Source organism: Anas acuta, chromosome 1 (assembly GCF_963932015.1).
Source record: "Anas acuta chromosome 1, bAnaAcu1.1, whole genome shotgun sequence".
Taxonomy (NCBI): domain Eukaryota; kingdom Metazoa; phylum Chordata; class Aves; order Anseriformes; family Anatidae; genus Anas; species Anas acuta.
In genome coordinates this window covers 148981450-149001485 of record NC_088979.1, presented here as the reverse complement: position 1 = coordinate 149001485, position 20036 = coordinate 148981450, and the positions used below count along the sequence as shown (strand labels likewise).

The 20036-nt window shown below is 48.1% G+C and overlaps 2 protein-coding genes and 1 long non-coding RNA gene across 6 annotated transcripts in view; 1 reads left to right on the top strand and 2 right to left on the bottom strand.

Annotated features, from left to right (window-relative positions):
* The window catches only part of TIMP3 (TIMP metallopeptidase inhibitor 3), a 37258-nt gene extending 31959 nt beyond the window's left edge, over window positions 1–5299 (bottom strand). The window contains exon 1 of the mRNA XM_068664893.1: window positions 4872–5299. Within this exon, the coding sequence (XP_068520994.1) occupies window positions 4872–4995 (124 nt within the window). The 5' untranslated portion in view covers window positions 4996–5299. The remainder of the gene's footprint in view (window positions 1–4871) is intronic.
* Window positions 1–20036, top strand: part of SYN3 (synapsin III) — a 190697-nt gene that overhangs the window by 99293 nt on the left and 71368 nt on the right. The gene's annotated exons all lie outside the window — the stretch shown is intronic.
* LOC137846787 (uncharacterized) overlaps window positions 5861–20036 on the bottom strand; it is a 66521-nt gene continuing 52345 nt past the window's right edge. For all 3 annotated transcript variants that reach the window (XR_011090650.1, XR_011090648.1, XR_011090651.1), the window contains exons 2-3: window positions 14998–15089; window positions 5861–6619 (exon numbers count right to left, since the gene is read on the bottom strand). This is a non-coding gene — a long non-coding RNA (uncharacterized lncRNA). The remainder of the gene's footprint in view (window positions 6620–14997; window positions 15090–20036) is intronic.

The window sequence follows — 20036 nt, the reverse complement described above, 5'->3', positions numbered from 1 at the left end:
AGCCATACCCTGAAAGTCTAGAGTAATATGCAGCACATCCAAGCAAAAGCCTCCTCATCTTGAACAACAAAAACCTCATCACTAAAATGAAACTCAAGCACGTGCATCCCAGACATTATTAGGACTGAAATGAGGCCCTCAGCTTGGTTTGGCTCAGAGCTGACAAGCACAGCATGCCTGGCCCTGCCTGCTAACTCACACCAAGCTGCCCTCTCAGGTTTACTAGCTCTTATGAACTTCCATCCGGAGCATACAGTGGGAGCTTCATTTAATGAGAAGACCTCCTGCACAGACCAAACGGGCTCCTTTTCTCAGTGATGCATGCTTGGTTGGGCTACATAAGAGCACCACATGGTACTGGAGCTGTGAGGAAAAAGAAATACAACCTCAGACAATACTGCTACAGGAAAAAAATAAGTTTTCATCTTAGCTTCAGCATCCAATTAAGGCCAAGGTGACTCACCAAGTGCTCCTACTAAAGACTCTTGGTCCCACCATGACTGTTAGCAGGATTACACTTGAGTGCAAAGATCCATTTCATCAGATACCAGTACGGTTGTTATATCTAAGAGACCCTGAAAGGCGAGGTCTTGGAAAATGTGAAGTCCACAGACAAAGCTGAGAATGAATCTGCTACCTTGTGCCTCTTCTATGGTCAAGTCCAGACATCCTGAATAACCAAAGCAGACCTTTCCCCATCACAGGTGAAAACCTTTGCTAAGCTAAAAAATGCTAGTAGTGCGTGTAGCTGGACGTAATTTCATTCCCACCAGCCTGCTTCTTCCCAGGAACATTAGAGTAGCATTACCAGGTAGGGAGCTCTCCAAAACAGGTGGGAAACCAAAGAAAATCAGAAATAAAAAAGCATCTTCATAAAGCAAGGAGCTCTAAGACCCAAGGTTAGAACATCTGGCTCTCTGCTGGCTCAGAGGTCTTGGTGGAGTTACTTCCTGCAGGAAATCTGGAGTAAGCACATGCAATGGTAACAAGACACCGAAGGAGCCTTATATAACATTCTGCACTACATCTTCCAAACAGTAATTCTCACCACATTTTTTTTTTCAATAAATGCATTTGGAGAAGTGACAAACTCCAGATCCCATAAGGTGATCTCTTTACTCTGAGAAAGCAGAGCAGGATTTGGCTCTACTTTAATTGTAAATATCCAATAAAAATAACAAATAGCAACTTCTATTTCTACTTCATAGCACAATTCAGTTCAGAATGGTGATCTTTCTGTCAGAAGGCATGACCAGGCACAAGGAATGCCATTTCTCACCATGGAGATGGGAATTTCATAAAAGTTAAACCAATCTCCTCAACTTCTTCCCATTTGAAATGGAATTTACTTTAAAAAAAAATAATATCACAGAGGGACTTCTCAGATCTCATGTTTCTAAAATGCCTTCAAGGGAAGTCCAGTCTAAAAATGAAACTACACCATTATTTCCCCAACAAAAGTACAATTTTTAAGTTGATATAGCGCTCTTGCAACCATTATCGTGGCATGTAATCCATAAATTTGTTTGAAATTCATCTCAGCTCGAAGGATTTGTATTAAAATTAATTGAAGTAGCTTTCTTTCAACCTTTAATTTAAACTTCTAAGTGGTAAATCCAAAACCTTACGTGTCTGCCTTAATGGATAAGGCAACACATGTGACCTATGTGACCTCACCAGAGTCCATACACACGCGCATCAAGGGAAAGACTTCATCTTTAAGATCTCATGTCTGATCAAATTGTTCTGGTTCTTCTTCTTCCTTCTAGTCTTCTATTAAAAAGGTGGAATGGTGAAGTCAAAAAAAAGCCATGGAAGAAAAAGGGCTGGTTTTCAATTAGGACCTTAGACTTTGGGCTACACAAACTTCTGATCTTCCTCCTCTCCTGACCCGTGCTTTTCTCCTATCACACTCCCAGTTGAAAGGAGGCTAGCCACTGCAGATGTTTGTAACTCAGCTCATGGCATGTCAGGATGGAGGGATGGATGGCTCCCCTCACACCGAGGGACTCTAAGAGCTTGTCTCCATCTCCCCAAAGCTTGCCAACTCCAACTTAACCAAGAGTAAGGAGAGGGGCGCCTCTTACAGGTACCCTTGCTGAAATAGACATTTCTTCCCCCAACCCAACCTATAGAAAAGAATGTTATTTCGGGCTCCTTTGAACTTAGGTAAGAGACAGCTCATAGTGCCACGGCTCTTTTCTGAAGTATATGCGCAAGATGAAAGGGAAATAGGTGTGGAGTGGACAAAGTACTTTCTTTATCGTTTGCAGATTGGTTTGTCAAAATCCAACCAGTGATTTCACATACTTTGCTTTTCCTTTTTTTTTGAAGGAGAGGTAGGGGGGAAATTCAGGCAGGAGGTGTTTTTCCAGACCTGTGAATGCAACACTCAGCAGCCAAGCTTAAAAGTTCCTGCTGCTCCTGCAAAAAAGGGACAAACAAGCCCTTTTCATGTCAGCTATGTCCAGCTGGAAATGTCACAGCTTTGTCACAATGGAACAAAGCATGCCTGGTGTCTGTTCTTTCAAAAGGTCTCTTAATTCAAACAAAAGAAAAATATTCACATCTGGAAGGGGTCGTAGGCAGGGGGTGGGAGGGGAGGAAGCAAAGTTCAGATGGCATGTCATAGCAGTTGCTGTTTGTCTAATTATTGTACTGCCTGTTCTGGCACTTATTGATCCAGTTAAAGAAAGAAAGCCAAGAGTTAAAAAAGCAAATTTTATTATTGACTGACCTCAAAGGGCCAGAGGAGACACACCTCTTCACTTTTGCTCGACTCATGGTGCGGAACACTCAAGCTGAGTGAAAAGACCCTTGTGACCAGTCTAGCAGGAGATTCTCCTTTTTGATTTTTTAAAGGAAGAAAATAAAACTGCGGTGTATGTCCTCCAGGCTCGCTTTACAAAACCACAACCTTCACGTCCACAGGACGCACATCTCGCATGTGTTTTCCAATAGGTTTATTCGAGCATCTGTTTCTGCAAAGATTAAAACCTTCTAATGACTGCCGAGCTGGGAGGCTGCATCAGAACTGAGCTGGAGGATGATCAAAAATTAAATGTGTGGTGACGTGAGATTAAAGGGGAAGGGAATAAACTTGAGAGCAGGACTTCACTGGCTAGGCACGAAAGACCAACAGCGAGAGTTTACATTAGTGCTATATTAAAATCCTTCTCCTTCAGCATTCAGTGCTTCTGGACGATGAAAAGCCTCTCCTAGGCTGCCACCTAGCTAGTTAATTTCTCGTATTGTTTAGGAGCTATTTTAAAAAGCTCTTCTGCTCCAGCCCTTACTGCACTGACTCCTCCCCTCGGAGCTGGTATTTTGTCAGGAGTTTCAAGAGCGGTAAAAACTCGCTGCCAAGTCCCTTTCTTCCCCTCGTCGTGTTTTATAACGCAGCGCGCGGTTTCGTCCGTCCCACGGCCACACCAGCACCCTGCCCTCAATTCCCATGGAGATGGTGAACTCCGCCACAGCCAGAAAGCCTTAGCGTGTTTTTTGCCATTAAAAAAAAAAAAAAAAACAACCTTGACAGTGTTTGCTAAAAATCAGCCTGCAGGAGCATCACATTTTCCAGACAGTTCTAGCAAATTTAGCACGTTCCAGCACAGGATTTTGCTTCAGTCTTTCATACAGAACCACGGTCTTAACCCAACATGCATGTAAGTCACCTTCCAGCTCAAGCTGCTCTTTCCCTGCGTGCTTCTCTGCATTAGCAGGATGCCTGAAGGCACGACGATCCCCCTGGCATCAGCCTGAGAGCTGCCACATCCCCGAGCAAAGCCGAGGTACGAGATACAAGGAAGACTGCAGGGCAGAGAGCGGGGAGGTGACGGACATGACTTTGAACTCCATCAGAGGCAGAGCAATAAACAGGAAAACTTCACGCCCTGAAGTTTAGGAGCGCTGCCATGTGAAACTTTGCAGTTTGCTCTTCTCCTAGACATTTACCCATCTGGCAGAAATACACCGGCATCAGGGTCTGTTCACAACAACAACTTATTTAACACCAGCTTTCTTAAAACTGAACTGAAAACAGCCCGCAAGCTGCTCCAACATGACCTGAGCAGAGCAGGAAAGCAGACCTGCTCCCCAAACGCAGCAAACGAAGGCCACACGCTGTGTGCAGCTTCAGCTGTGCAAAAATGGTTTCCCAGCCTTACTTTCACTGCAAGGACAAGCTCCTGGCAGCGGCACGTCGGTGGCACGCTTGTTGATCCAGGCTAGAGAAGAGGTGGTAACAAGCAGAGCTTTGAACAGCGCAGTTTCCTGGAAGGCTTCCCCAGTTTAAAGCTATTTTATAACTATTTTCCAGGCTCCCATCAGCGAGGGAAGCTGGACCTGCAGTGGCTTTTTCTGGCACTCGGGAGCAGCCGCTCCATAGAGACCAGACACGGATAACCGCACACAGCCGCTGTTTTGGTACAGAGGAGTTAAAGGCAGGAGGGAGAATGATTTTCCTAGCAAGTTTGGCCAACTTTAAAGCCACTGGCAGGGCTTGTGACAACGGGTACCCCGCCACAGTGGGCACCGATGTCCTGTCGGACTCCCGTAGCACCTACCGGGGGGGTTTCTTTGCAGACTGTGGCATCAGCGAGGTGTGGGTACCAGCACTGCGCAGCCCTCCAGCACCCTTCACACCACTCAAACCACCTGTGGAGGTGCCAGAAACCCTCACCCATGCACCCTGCTCGCCGGGTGCCCTGGGGACACCACCAACTCCTCTCGCATGCAGCCCCCAGGGCTCACCCCAACAGCTCCCCCCCGCCCCATTTCGAGCCCACCGCCCCATTTCGGGCCAGGGACTGAGCCCCGGGGCTTCGCCTCTCCCCCCAAAAACCCGAGGAGGCTCCGTGGTCGGCACTCACCGATGTCGGAGTTGCAGAAAGCATCCTGCGGGTGGATGGGGACGCAAGTGCAAGCCTCCACCACGGCGTCCTGCAGGCTCCAGCTGCAGAGAGCCAGGGCGAGGAAGCCGAGCCATGCCGTCATGATGCCCCCCGGGGGTTCACCCCTTGGCTTGTGCGGAATCGAGAGGGCAGGAGCCTCCCTTTTGCTAGCAGCCTCCCTTTGCACGGTGCCCCTGCTCGCTGGGACGGTGCAAGCCCGAGAGCGCGGTGCAAGGCGATGCACGGGTGCAAGGCGATGCACGGGTGCTGCACGCTGCTGCTCGCTGCACACTCCTGCTGCTTGCTGCTTGCTGCTGCTCGGTGCACGGTGCTCGGTGCACGCCGCGGTGCGGTGCAGCGCGGCGCCGAGTTATAGCCGCCCCGCCGCCGGCCAATGGGAGCCCCCGCATTACCTCATCGGCGGGAGCGGCCGGCGGGATGGGCGGGGCCGAGGGCCGCCGCTTCAGCGCCTTATAGGGAATAGTGCGGGGCCGTTGGGGCGGGCGGTTACCTGCGCCGCTGGCCGCCCTGAGGGGAAGCCCGCCAAGTCGTGTCCCCGTCCCACAGAAACTTCGTTGTGCCCCATCCCTGGGTCTACTGAGAGACCCCGACACTGCCCGCACGGCTCTGGTCCCCCCGCCCCCTCTGGGGATTTGCCTCCCCTCAGGGTGGCAGCCCGCAGGGCGGGCAGAGGCGCCCCCGAAGCCCTCCGGGGTTTGCTTATAAAACTCGGGCTGTTCCCTCCCCTCGGCTGGTTATAAAGCGATTTTTTAGGTGAAAGGGGGTAGTACCCTACAGGGCTACTCCTCGAAAACGCAAGGGGAGCACTGCGCGTTGCTGCTTTTCCCCTCTCAGCAGGCAGCGGGTGGAGGAGAAGGACGAGACCTTAGCCAGAATTTCATCTTCGTATTTTCATCCAATGCTCAAAAAAAAAAAATCTCGAATGCTCCTTCTGCCACCACCCACTCCCCTTCTCTTCCCCTCCTCAGGACTTTCAGTCAGTGACTTTCCAGTCGCCGGTCACATCTACCCGGGTGCTCCCAACATTTCATCTCAGCGTGTATTTTAGCAGAGCGGCTTCAGCAGAATTTACAGAGAAGTCCCGTTTGTTTTGTTTTCCCTTATCCCCTTTCGGAACAGTAAATTTCTATCAGCTGTAGAAATGTAAATGTTATAGTAGAGCCGGGGCTGCGACGAAGGAGATTGCCAGCTGCAGGATACAGGCATCCTCATTATCCTGCAGAGGGGACCGAGGGGCGATTAATCACGGTATCAAACCAGTATATATAATGTCAGAGTACTTTCCATGGGGTTTACAAGACTTAAGCATGTCTAGTTATAAATTATGCTGGTATTAAAGGCCGGGGACCAGCTGTCCTAAATTTCTAAATAGTCAGCTAAGTCTTTAGATTTACAATTCTTCTCCATCTGGGTGAAGCACAGCCTGCCTACACCTCTTCTTGAATCATGCCATCCCCATAAAATTAAAACCTCCAGTCTTATGGAAACACAGGTCTTTATTTGGAGCATAGGTGTACAAAAGCGTCGTGATGGGTGTTGCTAGCAGTGATCAAGGTTGCAAAGCAATCGGAGGAAAATGCAGGTTCCTCTCCTCGCTGTGACACAGCCAACCTGTGTGGCAGCTTCATCTTGCCGTGCTTCAAATCCCAATCCATGTAATGGGGATAATGGTGATGGAGCTTCACAGGAATGTCTGTTAGTGAGCACTGAAAAAAAAATCAGGTGGTGCGGAGGTGATAATGGGTCATATAAGTATGTATGAGGCAGGACATTAAACAAGGCTTTAGATTTAGGTACGTCACTGTCAGAATCATTTGGCTTCAAACCGCAATATGAGAACCCCTCTGCGAAAAACTCCCTAGATATTTGGGCTGTCTGCTGGAGGTACTGCAGCTGAAGCTGAATCTGTCAGATTGGACTGTCATTTCCATTTTACTGGGTGTAAACAAGGAACAACCCCACTGACCTCAGTGGAGTAACAACGGGAGAAAAATGAGGTGTGCCCGGTACTTTCATTTTTTCTTTGTTGTTCTAAAAAGGTTTGATATCGCCACCATCATGATACACCTGATCTATCAACATCTCAGATCAGTATCTGAGAGCAGCTCAGTTATTCCATAACCTGACACTGTGTAAATAAGGGAGACTTTGGCCCTCACACAATGAGATTATAATCACAACCCCAGCAGCACCTGGCCCAGTTGCTTCTCTGAGAAGGTTTCTTCATTTCTATAATCACACCTTTCCTGTGTGTTCCGAGGGCTAACGAGCTGAATACTTTGTACCAAACTTTGAAGACGATGGGTGTTGTGTAAATGCCAAGAGTGGCTATAATACAAGACACAGGACATGTTCAGAGGAGACTGAAGAACAAACCCTTCAGTCGTCTTCATTTCTGAGAAGGGAAAAGGAAGGGGGCTGGAAGTTACACAGGGCCCTTCAGGCATGGATGTAGCTTGTTTACAGCGAGACCAACCGAGCTTGTTCAAGTAACACCGAGTTTGTGCTGATGACAGGAACTGGTTCACTTTTCAAATATAACCCAGAGAAGTAATCTGCAATTACTTGCCGGGCTGAAAAGGAGTGCTGCAGTCTGACCCAGCAGCAGGGCACATCTGCTTGGAAGGGATGATGTGCAGGCTGGCTGCGTGTCTTCTCTGCCACAGTTTGAGATGTGACCCAGAAAATTCAAAATGCATTGTAGCAGCAGTACCTGCATGGCAGGAGTAGTAGCACCTGTGTTCGGTCAGTAAGGATTTGGCAGATTTGGCTGCTTTTCTGACACCTAGATATTCTATTTCAAAGAGATTGACTTCTCTGTAGTAGCTGGGATGCAGGATACTGTGCGATAATAACAGTTCAGTAGCACTGTATACCATGCGATCATAACAGCAGTTATTTGCCACTTAGAGGGTACACTTCATCCACAGAAACCAGACTGCTTTGTTTTTGTAAATCACAGATAGTACTCAGGAAAACTCGGTCTGGCCTGTGGCCTGCTGTGAGGCCCGTTAAATCATTTTACCTGCCTGCACATTCATTTTATCATCTGTAAATAGAGGTATTACATATCATCCTCTGACAATATCTATTAGACATTCAATATTAGCCTCTCCACTTTGAGACCCACCAGTGAAATGCACTCTGGAAGAGGCAGGAAGGAGTTCTGATTGTTTATTTATATTTTGAAAAATTGATATAGGGTCAAAGTAACATAAAACGTCATGAAGGAACTGAAAGAACTCCATCTGAATCCCTGTTCTCTGCGTGGGAGAAACTGCAAGGGGAAAAAAATAAAAATAAAATAAACTAGCATTCAGCTCCTTTGGCTAGATGAAACTTTAAGCCTTATATGGCCATAGAAAACGTAACAGAGAAAGAAAGAGAAAATAAAGACCTTGATCTTCATATGAGAAAATTAGAGTTCACATTTGATTTATGTCACCAAATAAAGAAATCCACGTTATTTCAGTCCACCCCCGAGAGCACACTGTTGAACACAATTAAGGATCTCTCTGCTTTACTGGGCAGCCACACCACGTCACGCTGTGATCTTGTCGGATCCCACGAGCTAAGCCTGACTGGGCTGGGTCAATAGCTGGTGTGAAAATTCCCAGGGAAAGCCGTGTCCTGCAGGTGTTGTTGGCTGAGCAAAGTGGCCTTCTCCCCTCAATCCTGCACGAATGTGTAGAGGCAGTGCTAGGGGGCACTGCGCTGCAAGAGATGTTCGCATTTCGTCCGGATGGAGCCAGGTTCCTCGCAGTATCTGAAGAACCCTGTCTTTGCAAAAGGAGCGGTGTTAAGCTGGGTGTCTTGGTTATGTTTCGGGAGAGAGAGCTACTTTCTGCTTCCACAGATACTGCAGTTTACACCAGGAGCATAACTAACACCGTTTCCCTTCCACAAGTCCTGTTTGTGGCTGGAAAAAACCATCCCAGAGCTAGGTGCAGTGACTGAGTCCTTCAAGAGGCACGAGGTGCTTCTGTAAATGAACTAAAGGCAGATCCTCTTCCCTTCTGATCACCTTTCACAACGAAACGTGAGGGATGCCAGACACTGGCAGAAAGCTGCTTCTGAACTGACAAAAGCATCTGAATCTAATTTGTACAGAAGGGCTTAATCAAACTACAGGAACCGCTGGCCAGAAGAAAAAAAAAAAAAAAAAAGAAGAAAAAAGAGGAACAAACGAATGAACAAAAGAAGGACACACACACACACTACTACCACCACCAAAGGAAAAAACCCTGACACATGTAGCAGCTGAAAACACCCCAGCTCATCACAGACCTCAGCTGGCTTAAACTGAGCAAGCTCAGTTCATGAATGAAGGCAGGAGGCTTCGGCCCGTAGTCGCAACAGTCCTGCCACCTTGATGAACAAATACATTAATTTTAAATGCTTCTGAAGTATGGGCATTTTTCCATTTTAACTTTTCCGCAGCAACTTGACTTGATTCATGAGCATGGAGCCCTGCCACCAGCATTTCAGTGTGCAGCTGCCAAGTTACTCCGAAGTCCTGTCTTATCCTAAAACCTTTTCTTGAAGTTGATGATCCTCATATCTTTTCCACCAGTTCAGCCTCACACCCTCTAGGGGATGTCCTTGTTTTTCTGCTTTTGTCTAGCGGGTTGGAAAGGACTGGTGCTTTTCGGAGCCACCTGATGTCCTCTTTGACAGCACACCCACACCATGTCACAGGCAACTCTGAGGCGGTTGTGCATTGCATTAACAAAATGTTCTCTTGTTTCCCGATTATCTGTTTCTCTCTCAGAAAGCCTGTGGTGTTTTTTTCTGACACTTTTCTTTGAGAAGGCTGTTTTATTTAAAATTTTCCTATTTGCTATGATTTATGAGTATAAAAAAGGTTGGGGGGGGAAAAAAATCTATTAACTCCTCTATTGTATCAATGGACTTCATCTGCTACTTAAAACAAGAAGGCTTTTTCTTCAGAAATGTCTTTGATTCTATATATACATACGAAAATGTTTTATTTGATCTCTTTCTCAGTGGCTGCAAAGAATTATGTCACCTTCCTGTCTGGAAGCCAGACACAGGTAACGCTCTATCCCACTCCCAAGCTTTCAGTTAGAGATACGCCATTAACCTTCCCCAGCTCTAACAGTTCTATCCCGAAGATGCTCCACTGAAGTCAACACGACCATTTACATGCGCAAAGTTAAAATATAAGCTTAAGTGCATTTCTGGAGCAGGGCCAAAGGGTTCAAGCCAGGAAGCTGTGATTAGATGGTCTGACAGAGTCAGGGGACGGGACGTGATTTGCTTGGCTTCACCTGCCTGTGCCTCATTCCAAGCAATTAATTTTCTCTCATTTTTGTTTATAATAAGTTGTGTGTTGTGGTTTTTTTTTTTTTTACTTTCCATTTCTCTTGCTTTGCTTTCATGGCTGCTGTAGCCATTTCCAAATTGAAGTTTTGTTTTTCTTTTTAAACCCTTCTAAACTGCATCAATAGCTTTAAGTGACTGAACAAAGAGATTGCAAATAGACGGAGTGCTTCAAATGGTAATAAGAGCTGGTGTTCCCAGAGCTTTGGAGGCTGGCACTAAGTAGAGAGGAGAGCCAAAGTGACCGAAAATCACTTTTCTGTTGTTCCTTTGTATGAACTGTTTTCTGGCTTATGCAATGCACGGTAATTAAAATGACTGGAATGCCTCACATTTTTAAGAGAGCTTTAAGGCAGCTCTGTGGCACTGTGGCCAGCAGAGTTCATGAGCTGTAGATTCATGGCTGTAAGCGAGGTCTGACGTTTCTCTCAGCGTAACTTGAATGAGACAGTCTCTCTGTGGAGGCTTGGGAGGTGAGCTTGAGGAAGAAGGAGTTTCCATGGGAGAGGGTTTGCATCTGAGTACTGGCCACTGCAGTTGCTTAATGCATTTGTGGAGGTCCAAATAACTCCCCAATATTTAGCAGGCAGACAGCCTGGCAGACTGGCAAGTCTCTCACTCATGATCCCATCCCTCTGCTGGGGTTTGCTCTGCGTGGTGGGGATACGGGAGTACCTTGTAGCTTTTCACCCTCCTGGTACAGTCCAGAATTTCATTTTCCTGTTTTTCCATTTTTGCCGTTGACGGCGACTGGGAAGTGGTGTGGGGGAAGCCACTGCAGCCCTCATCTCTCAAGGGTTGGCCTGGCTTCTCCAAGGATGATCAGCCATGGAGGAACAGGGGAGCTGAATCCAGTCGTCTTGGCATGGGAGGTGACTGGACTGAAGCACAAGACCTTTTTGGCAGGCTGTGCAAACAGATCCTTCTCTCCTCACCTCTCTGCCTCTCAACAGCCTTCGGAGGCCCAGTAGGCCTGCTGGTCCCCAGGATGTGCCACTGGTTTTATAGAGCTTGTTCAAATCCTCTGAAAACATCATACTTTTGAAAGGCAGGAAGAGGAGCACAAGGGAGCTGGCATCCCTCTTTTTATTTCACTGATGAGCCTGGAGACACCGTCACGTCTGAAGGAAGGGCCTTCTCTCCACCCACACAACAGGTGCAGCTGCAGGAAAAGTTTACAGTCTTGCCTCTCCTGCATAACTTGCAAAAACCTCCTGCAAAAATAAGCCAGTTACTTGATCCCCACAGTCCAGCTGTTCCCAGCTTCTCACCTGAAACTGCAAACAAAGGTGTTCATTGCAGGAATGGTCTCTTAATACGAGGGCCGTGTCCCAGCAGGGAACAAACTTGGCGATTCCTGCCCTGCATGTCACCAGGCAGGTGTCAAAAGTGAGAAGCAGTTCCTCTGTGTGGAGATCCCAGCAGAGATGGCTGCCTCAGCACAGGATTTTTTTTTTTTAAATCCAAATCCACTTTTTCAATGCTTTTGTTTCTGTATTCCCAAATTTCTGCTGTGTTGTAACAGCAATTGGCTGCCTCAGTTAGAGCAGGGCCCTTTCACACAAGCTCCCGGCCTAGAAGGCACTAGAAGCTGGAGGATTTCTGACCTCAAGGACAGATTTCTATCTTCTCTGGAGCAAAAGGCAGCACTTGTGTTTCCTCACTCTTCTGGAATTTTTCTCCATAAATCGCGGCTTACAGTGGGAGACAAAAGGTGAGGCGATGGTAGGTCTGCAGTTGGGAGCGAGGAGGGTCCTGTCATTTGTTCATTGTCTCACTCTTCCTGAGTGATGAGGAACGCCTGCATCAAAGGACCCTTTCATGGCTGCAGGGCGAGTTCCACACCTCGTGGATTAACGTCAGCAGAGAGCAGATCAGTGGCTGATTCAGCACAGATGTGTGAAAGTTGTATTCTTTCTCCACTGAATATAGAGGGGAAAATGTACAGTCCCTCTTCCCTTTTCCTTTAATCTGCATGGACTTGAGTTACCCCTCAGTCGTGCCTTTCTCTGCCCATTCAGCCAAGTGCCCTTGTTTCCATTCTGTTCTGATTGGTAATGGGTATTGTGGAGGATGAGTTAATCTGTAACCAGACGCAGCACAACTGGAGGTGACGCCAAAGGAAGAGGAACAGAGCAAACTTCCTCCGTTTTTCCTTCACACTGAATGCAAGAACCTTTACCAGGGAGCATGGGGATACGGCTATGATCTCACACGTTACTAGCAGAAGCTCAAAAAAAAAAAAAAAGGCATCCTATACTGGCATAGTTCAACTGATTTTAACACGGTTTGTAGCAAGAGCAACAGGTAGCACACAGGGCGGGTCAGTGCTCTTCTGAAGGGGAGGCATGCAGTATGGATGAATGTCCTTGCACCCCACTGAGACTGCCCAGAAAGAAGGACTTCAAATGCATATCAGAGGCAGTGATGACAGCCATGCAGAGCAGGCAGGAAGCAGGGAAGTGTTGAATGTACAGATGTGAATCCATATTGTATGTACGGCTCACGTACACTGCATGAACACGTGCCCTGAGCAAGACCTGTGGCAGACCGGTGGCTGAGGGACTGCCCCACATTCTTCCCATCTCCCAGTACCTGCAGCAGTGATTGTAAGCAATGCTTAAAGCCGGCTGAAAGAGGAAAATGAGCTCGCACCGCACCAGCCAGGGAGGAAGAGCTCTCCCTAGACACCTAGCTGAGGACTGGGAGGAACGTGCTGAGTGAAAAGGTTCTGCAGTGCACAGAAAGGTTCTCAGTTCAAGTTCACTTGCCATCTGAGTGAGTATAACAGGGAAGGAGGGATGGAGACCTGCTCAGTGTGGATAAATCCTTAGTATGGGTATAACAGAAGACACTAATCTGGTCTCATATCTCACTGCATAGCAGTGGAAGGTGTACCTTCCACAGCAGTGTAATTCTCTCTCCCACTGCTCAAACAAAATGATCTACTGCTGGGAAAAAAGAAAAAAAAAAAAATCCATATGATCCATAGTCACTTTTGTTTCAAGGAATTTATTTTGCCAAAGCAGCAGCAGCACAAAGAGCACAGACCTGTCTCACGGAACAGGAAGGAGCATGCTAGAAAGGGGAATTTTTACTTCATCTGAAATTGCTTTCCCCATCCGGAATAAATCTTCACCAATGAACATCATATATAATGTCAATAGTGACTTAGCCTAGGGGGGTAGTATAGCGTTAGCTGTGCATGGCTGTAAGCAAATAGCACCACGGAGAGTTGGCTGGAGGAAGCAAAATCTTATTCCCAGTGAACACGAGAGCATTTCCTTCTCCTCCCTGCAGAGACAGAACCCAGCTCCTCAACTTCGACAATGCCTTCTACTCCCCCAATGTGTTTCCACTAGTACCAATGTGATTACGCTTTTTTTTTCTTTGAAAATATAGTCTGAAGGCAGATAGAGCCACTCAGTTCTATCCTGAGACAAGTCCTCAGAGGAGGAGGGAGATGCTAGTGCCAGAAAATAAAATATTCCATCAGGCATTAGTGAAAAGGAGGAGGGAGGGCAGCTTGTAAAGCCATGCCTATGGCTGCGTGGAAGGGATCATTCTCAAAGGACTCCTTTAATCAGATTCCGCAGAAGATAGGCTCTCTCTCTGTAATTCACTCCATACCATATTCAAGGGCCATATGCACTGGTCATGTGGAGATTTACAGTCTCAAATTTACTGGCCTCGGAGACTCTCAAAGAATTGTGCAAGAAATCAAGTTCTATGATACCCGAGGCCTCACGCTGCCGTGCTTTCTACAGACTGCTTCAAGCTCAAGATAGGACCCCTCTAGGGCTTTGTAAGCCCTTTTGGGGAAGAGGGAAGGAGAGAAAAGGGGCAGCTGCTGATCATTGCCATATGTGAGAAGCATCCCTGTCTGCACGTGGGTGTGATGTCCGTGTTATCAGCGAGTCCGAGCTCCAAATAGGCCCCGTTTCCTGTTTGTAGTCAGCAGCTTGCTGCTGGAGCAGCAATCCCATGTCACACTGGACTGGAGTTACAAAAGAGCAAAACGGGTGGGGGAAATCCTCTAGAATAGCAGGGATGTGAGCCAGCAGTCCTCAGAGGCAGCAGAGCAAGTGGGAGTTTAGCAAACAACCATTTTCTGTCTCTTTTCCTCAGAGACCTCAGCAAATCCAGTTCTCAGAGCTCATTTTAGCTGTTTGTGGCTGGCCTGTTCCTAATGTCCCTTTCCAATCTCTCACACACACTGAACCTTGGGATACTCTCTGTGGGCTGACAGATGACATGAAAACCTCTAATCTGCAGGTCAAATATCAAAAATGAAGTGGGATCAGGAAACTGGTAGCACAATTTGTGTTTTTTTTCCAAATAAGGGAGATACGTTCATTTTGCGAGTTCTTAGCATACCAGGTCTGTGTGTGTTTTTTTAAGAACCATATGAGAGGAATGACTTATTTTTGAAAACTTTATGGTAACCACCGAAGATATTATCATCCCATGGACACTGCCTTTCCTATGCAGACTATGACAGACGTGCTTTCATTCCTTACTAGCACTGCTCTCCTGGAGGAAAACCAAAACCACATTGTCCCAAGCACTGTGCTCATGAGTAACAGGCAGAGTGCGTCCCTGCCAAAGGGCACAGAGTACACATTAGAGAGGGTTCAAAACGAACACAGCAGCAATAAAGCTGCGATGCCAGGAGTGAATGAGCTTGCTGTGTGCGGTGTTCATACCGTAGGCGTGATGTTCACAGAAGTCTGAGTCTTACCTGCTTGGCACTCCTGCGCTGATGTGCTGCCAATGTTCTCCCACCCATAACATTTGCCCTACAGTCTGTGATGAATCTGATGTCCGGAGGCACTACAGGACACGGAAAGAAGGTAAAAGGTTTGGGATGATTCATCTCAACCAAATTTAGCCATAAACTTGAAGCAACAGGTGGGTCTGTGCCTTCCCCTAAATCTCTTGTGACTTCATTCCCTCATCTCCCCTCCTCTTACCCATACAAATCTGCAGAGGATTCTCTGCGGGCTCAAAGTATTTGCTCAGAGTGATATATCTGTGTGACTGGGGACAGTACAAGGGCCTATGAACCCCTAAGGGATCTGGAAGAGAACCTGCCTGTATAAGAAAACAAAGTCCAGGGCCTGGATATCAGCTCGGGACCCTTATTTTCACTAGACAGATTTAAGAAAGCTTTGAGTCAGGTGAGGAATCCTTAAAAGACCTCGGTCCTGGGAAGCTGACTGGCAGCAGAAGGCAGTTATTATTGCCCTCAAGGACCGGAGAGCACTAGTCCTTGAGCTGACAGGGGGCAGATTTCTGTTATTAGCTGGGCAGGTTGCCCTGGTTTGGCGTTGGACTGGAAACAAGAGGCTGACGAGGACTTCTTGGACGAGACTGCCTGGAGCTGGCAGGAAGCAGCAGTCTGTCTGCATGAAAACCAGACCTAGGGAGCTGGCTGCCCACGGCTCTTCTCCATGCCCCGCCGGTTTTTCCCAGGTGTGGTTGTGCTGCACAAGGAGCTATTTTCCACTCTACAGAGACCCAGCCACTGGCAATCGTAGCAAGCATCGCTGGTAGCAGAGGTGTAGCACGGCCAGGCTGCTCGGAGAAGCCCGGCAGCAAGCGGAGCACGTGTAGGGGTGCAGGGGGCATCTCAGGTTGGCTCTGGCTTCCCACAGACTCCCTGCGAGCTCTGCAGATGCCTGAAGATCCTCTCCATTTTGAAGAGCAAAGTGGGCAGCTTGTTTCACTTTCAGAACGTGATGAATCCTGTCCAAGCCAAAGGAATGAAAGGGGGGAAGCCTCCCTCCCACGCACAACCTACAGGTTTTCCTAATAATCCCTGGACGGATGGACCCGGTCATGTGAGTCCTTGAAACTCTAGCCACTTTGGAGGAGCCACGGGTGTGGTGCCGTGGATGTGGCCAGCTATATGCGTTGCCCTTTACAGACAAGCTCACTGTCCTCCAAAGTCTGAGTATCAACAAAACCCTTCCTGTGGGGATTTCTAGCTCTGCCTGAGCCAGCTGCAAATTCCTTTGAGGCTAAAGACTAAGAAAACTGGAATCATGGGAGGACCTTGGTACAGTCCCAAAACCATTTCCACTGAGCCTTCCCAAAAATACGGTTTCTCTGACCCAGGAATGCTAGCTCTGTAACAATGGCAAAGCTGAAGTCCTAGACCATTGGCATTAACTAGTATTAGCTCATTATTTCTGTGCACTCTGTCTGTCTCGTCTAATATGAAAATCATTCATGTGATTTTGAGAGATGTCTCCCTCTGGGAAAGGGCCTTTTTGTTCTTTCTTGTGTAGCACCTGGCACAAAGGGGATGCTAGCATTTGAGCGGGGTGCTACCTCCATATAAACGAATGAGGTTAGTGGGACTCCTAGCTCCTGTTTACCACTTCATTTTTGAGTTAATTATTTTGGATTGAATAGTCGTAAAGCAGCTGAGTTATCACAGCAAAGCTAGAAGCTGTTTCAGCCAGGAAATGGTGAGAAGGGGGGAAAGCAGAGGTTGGTGAATAAATTATCATAGCACAGCGGAACAGAAGCCAGGAGCTGGTATGAAGCAGCTGAAGCAGGAGGTGGCAGAAAGGTAACTATATACACAGAGAGCTCCTCATTCAGTGCCAGCAGAGCTGGAGGAAAACCGTGTTTGTTCCAAGGCAGGTGAAGGCACAATCCTTCAAAGCCAGGCCAGCCAGCCGCCCTGACCACAGGACCAGCTGCTGCCTTGCTTGCCAGACCTCCTGTTTTTGTGCTCTGTCCCCTCCAATCTGTCTGTGTATGGAAGGGGTGCCCACCAGTTGTCACGCTCTGCATGAACCAGCTGAAAAGTTTGGCTCCCCTGCTTTGACAGGTTTCCTGCACGATATTTGTCCTTCCTCGCACGACGTGCTTTCTTTTGTCAACACTCGCAGACTTCCCCTTTTAAACGGGGAGGTTCTGCGGGGACGTACCACCTCTTGGAGTGAAGGCATTCCCCAAAAGCCTTCCCCGTGATGTTGTGTCCCCAGCTGTCAACACTCTCCTCTCCAAGGAAGGAGAACGCATACCAGGCCTCCCTCCCCTGCCTGCGGTGTCTCCAAAGCATTCAAGGCTCCAGCAAGCAGCCAGCCAAAATAGCCACCAGCATTCAGGGAAGGGCATGTCAAGGGTAGGAAGGATGAGTGGCTACGCCGCATTGTGTTCCAGGCACGTTTGGCAGATGGTCCGCAGGGGACTATTAGGTGCTGGCGTGTGTTTGGGCAGCTTCTGGGCGACTTGCACTCACGCTGCTGATGGAGGGAAGGCAAAATGGTGCGGCTGCTCCTACAGGCTCTCCTCCTTCCCGCTGTTTTGTCAGCAAACCCTGGGCAGAGCAGAGCACCAAGCCCCACATCACACCACTTAAACACCCAAACTTCTCTTTCCTCTTCCTACCTGCCACAGCAGCAGGGCGGGGGGGTCAGAGAAGTCTTCCCCCCAGGGCAAAAAAAGGCAGATAAAGAGCAGCCAGTGCACTCATGCTCTTTGTTGTGTCCTACGCCAGACCCCACAGACTCACAAACCCCACAGACCCATCATGATTGTGCTGGCATGAAGCACACACAGGCATGAAGGGGGGAAGGCTGTCGGGCCTGTTCCCAGCGCTGGGGCAGCCCTCTGACAGGACTAGACTTTTTTTTTCTCCCCTCCAAGAGAGAGGGTGGTCAACACCACCCCTAAACTCACCTCCACCCCCAAACAGCTGCTTTGCCAAAGGGTGGAGAAGCAGACCTCCTGATTGAGGGTGGAGCAGCTTGAAGGGGAGGAAAGCAGTGACTTCACTTACATTAAGTAACAGCAGAGCAGGGTGTGCGTCACTCTGAAAAACAAGATTTTGGGTGGAGGCAGGAGCTCTCTGCAGCATCTCGCACATGGAGCCTTCCCCTCTGTGGGAAAGCAGCAGGACACGCCATTCTGAAGGGGCAACTCACAAAGTCAAAGACACCTTAATAACCTCGCTTAAGGAGATCCAGCAAGAAAAGTGAGGCAAAAGGGGCCTTGACATTTTCTTCCAGCAGGGATAGAGGAGTGTGGCACCAGATCAAGTCCGTGTGAATGGAACAGCATGGGGATAAATTGAAGTCTGTGTGAATAAGATGAGGGTGAAGCAGGGGGCTGGAGGCAGCGCTGCGGCAGGCCCTCAGGCAGGGCGAGGCCGGGCAGGGCAGCAGCAGGGCAGGGACGGCCGCCTGCTCGGCCTGGAAGCTGGGCAGCCTTGGCTGGGGCATGGCACTGCCACAGCCCCAAACACCCCACGGCCCTCTCTGAGTCAGGTCACTGGGCCAGGCTTTGTAAGGGATCTCGTCCCTTAACGCTGGTTATTGTGTGAGTGGGGCAGTGCTGGCAGTTTTGAGACCAGTGAGGCCTCGTGCCCTGGCTGGGGAGCACTGTGTGGACAGGGCTGAGCTCCTCCAGCACATATGACCTGTACCAAAGACCAGGTTGCAGTGCTTAGACTTGTGCTGGAACTCACGTGAGTTATTTTCTGTCTGGCTCCTACACACCTTCACATACCGCAACCCACACGTGGTGAGATGCAGGCAAGAATTCAGGCTCCGCTTAGCAGTAAAAAAATTGCTACGCTGTCAGACCTTCAGTCTCTTTATCTATCTTTATCACGAAAATATAAATCGAAGCCCCAGTTTTGTGGTACCAAGCTCCCAACGGTTCCTCATGCAGACTTTCCCTAGAGACTCACCAAATCTGCAAAGAACTCAGACAAAACAATAAGCCAGTTTCCTCACCCCTGCATCAAGTGTGTAAGAGAGGGGAAAGAGAAAAAATGAAGGAAGCAAAGAGCATGCCTTTTCAGCCAGACCTTGACTGGCAGCAGCAAAGGCAGAGTTCAATTTCTAAAGGTCACCAATAAACATAATTTTGTGTTCCCACTCCCCACCTGAGAAAATTAAACTGAGTATTCACAGAGCTCTACTTTCTTGCTTCCAAATAATAAATAGCTTAGCAGAACAGCGCTGTTTTGGAGAAAAAGAACAAAGGAACATAAAATAACAGGCATCCACCAGGATCCCTTTCCTAAGAGGTACTTAGCAAAGCTCGCTCTCAGTGCTTGCTGAAGCACCGCTACAGCAGACCATTGCTTCTCCCTGCTCTAGAAACAGTCAGCACAGCCAATGGTTTGGGGCTACCACCAAAATTCATATTATCCTCATTTTTATGATGACATTATTTTTGTATCTTACACAAATCCTCCCACGTGTGATAACAGGTAAAAATTAAATTTGTGGGTATTAGACCTACCTCGAGGCTTTTTCAGCTCCTTTTCTCTCCAACAGAGGCCAGCAGAGCAGTCCTTCCTTTCTAGCACTTAACCCTTCTGGGTCTCCTTGCTGGCAGGTCAAAAAGGAGAGAAAGGAAAACTCGTATTCAAGTTTTTTGTGTCTTGTGGTCAGCCTCGGCATCTCACCAAAAGGATAAGGATATTCTATATATCCTTACATATCCTATATATGCCTCAAGACAATCCTGTTTATAACAATTTAAGATCCTAGTGTTGTATCCGTGCTGCAGGTGAATGAACTCAGGCTGAGAGATGCCAACGAGCTTCTGACCCATTCCCAAGCTTTACTGCCCCCTCTCTGTTTTCTTAGGGCAGGCGAAATTCCCTCCGCAGACCGGGGCATTAGTAACACTAATGACGGGATGTATCATCTCTGCCTGCTGAGCGTGATTCACAGAGTCAACATGGCCCCAGCAGCTGAGAGGAACAATGCGGCGTGTTCTGTTACACTTTTTTGGCTACGCCATCGC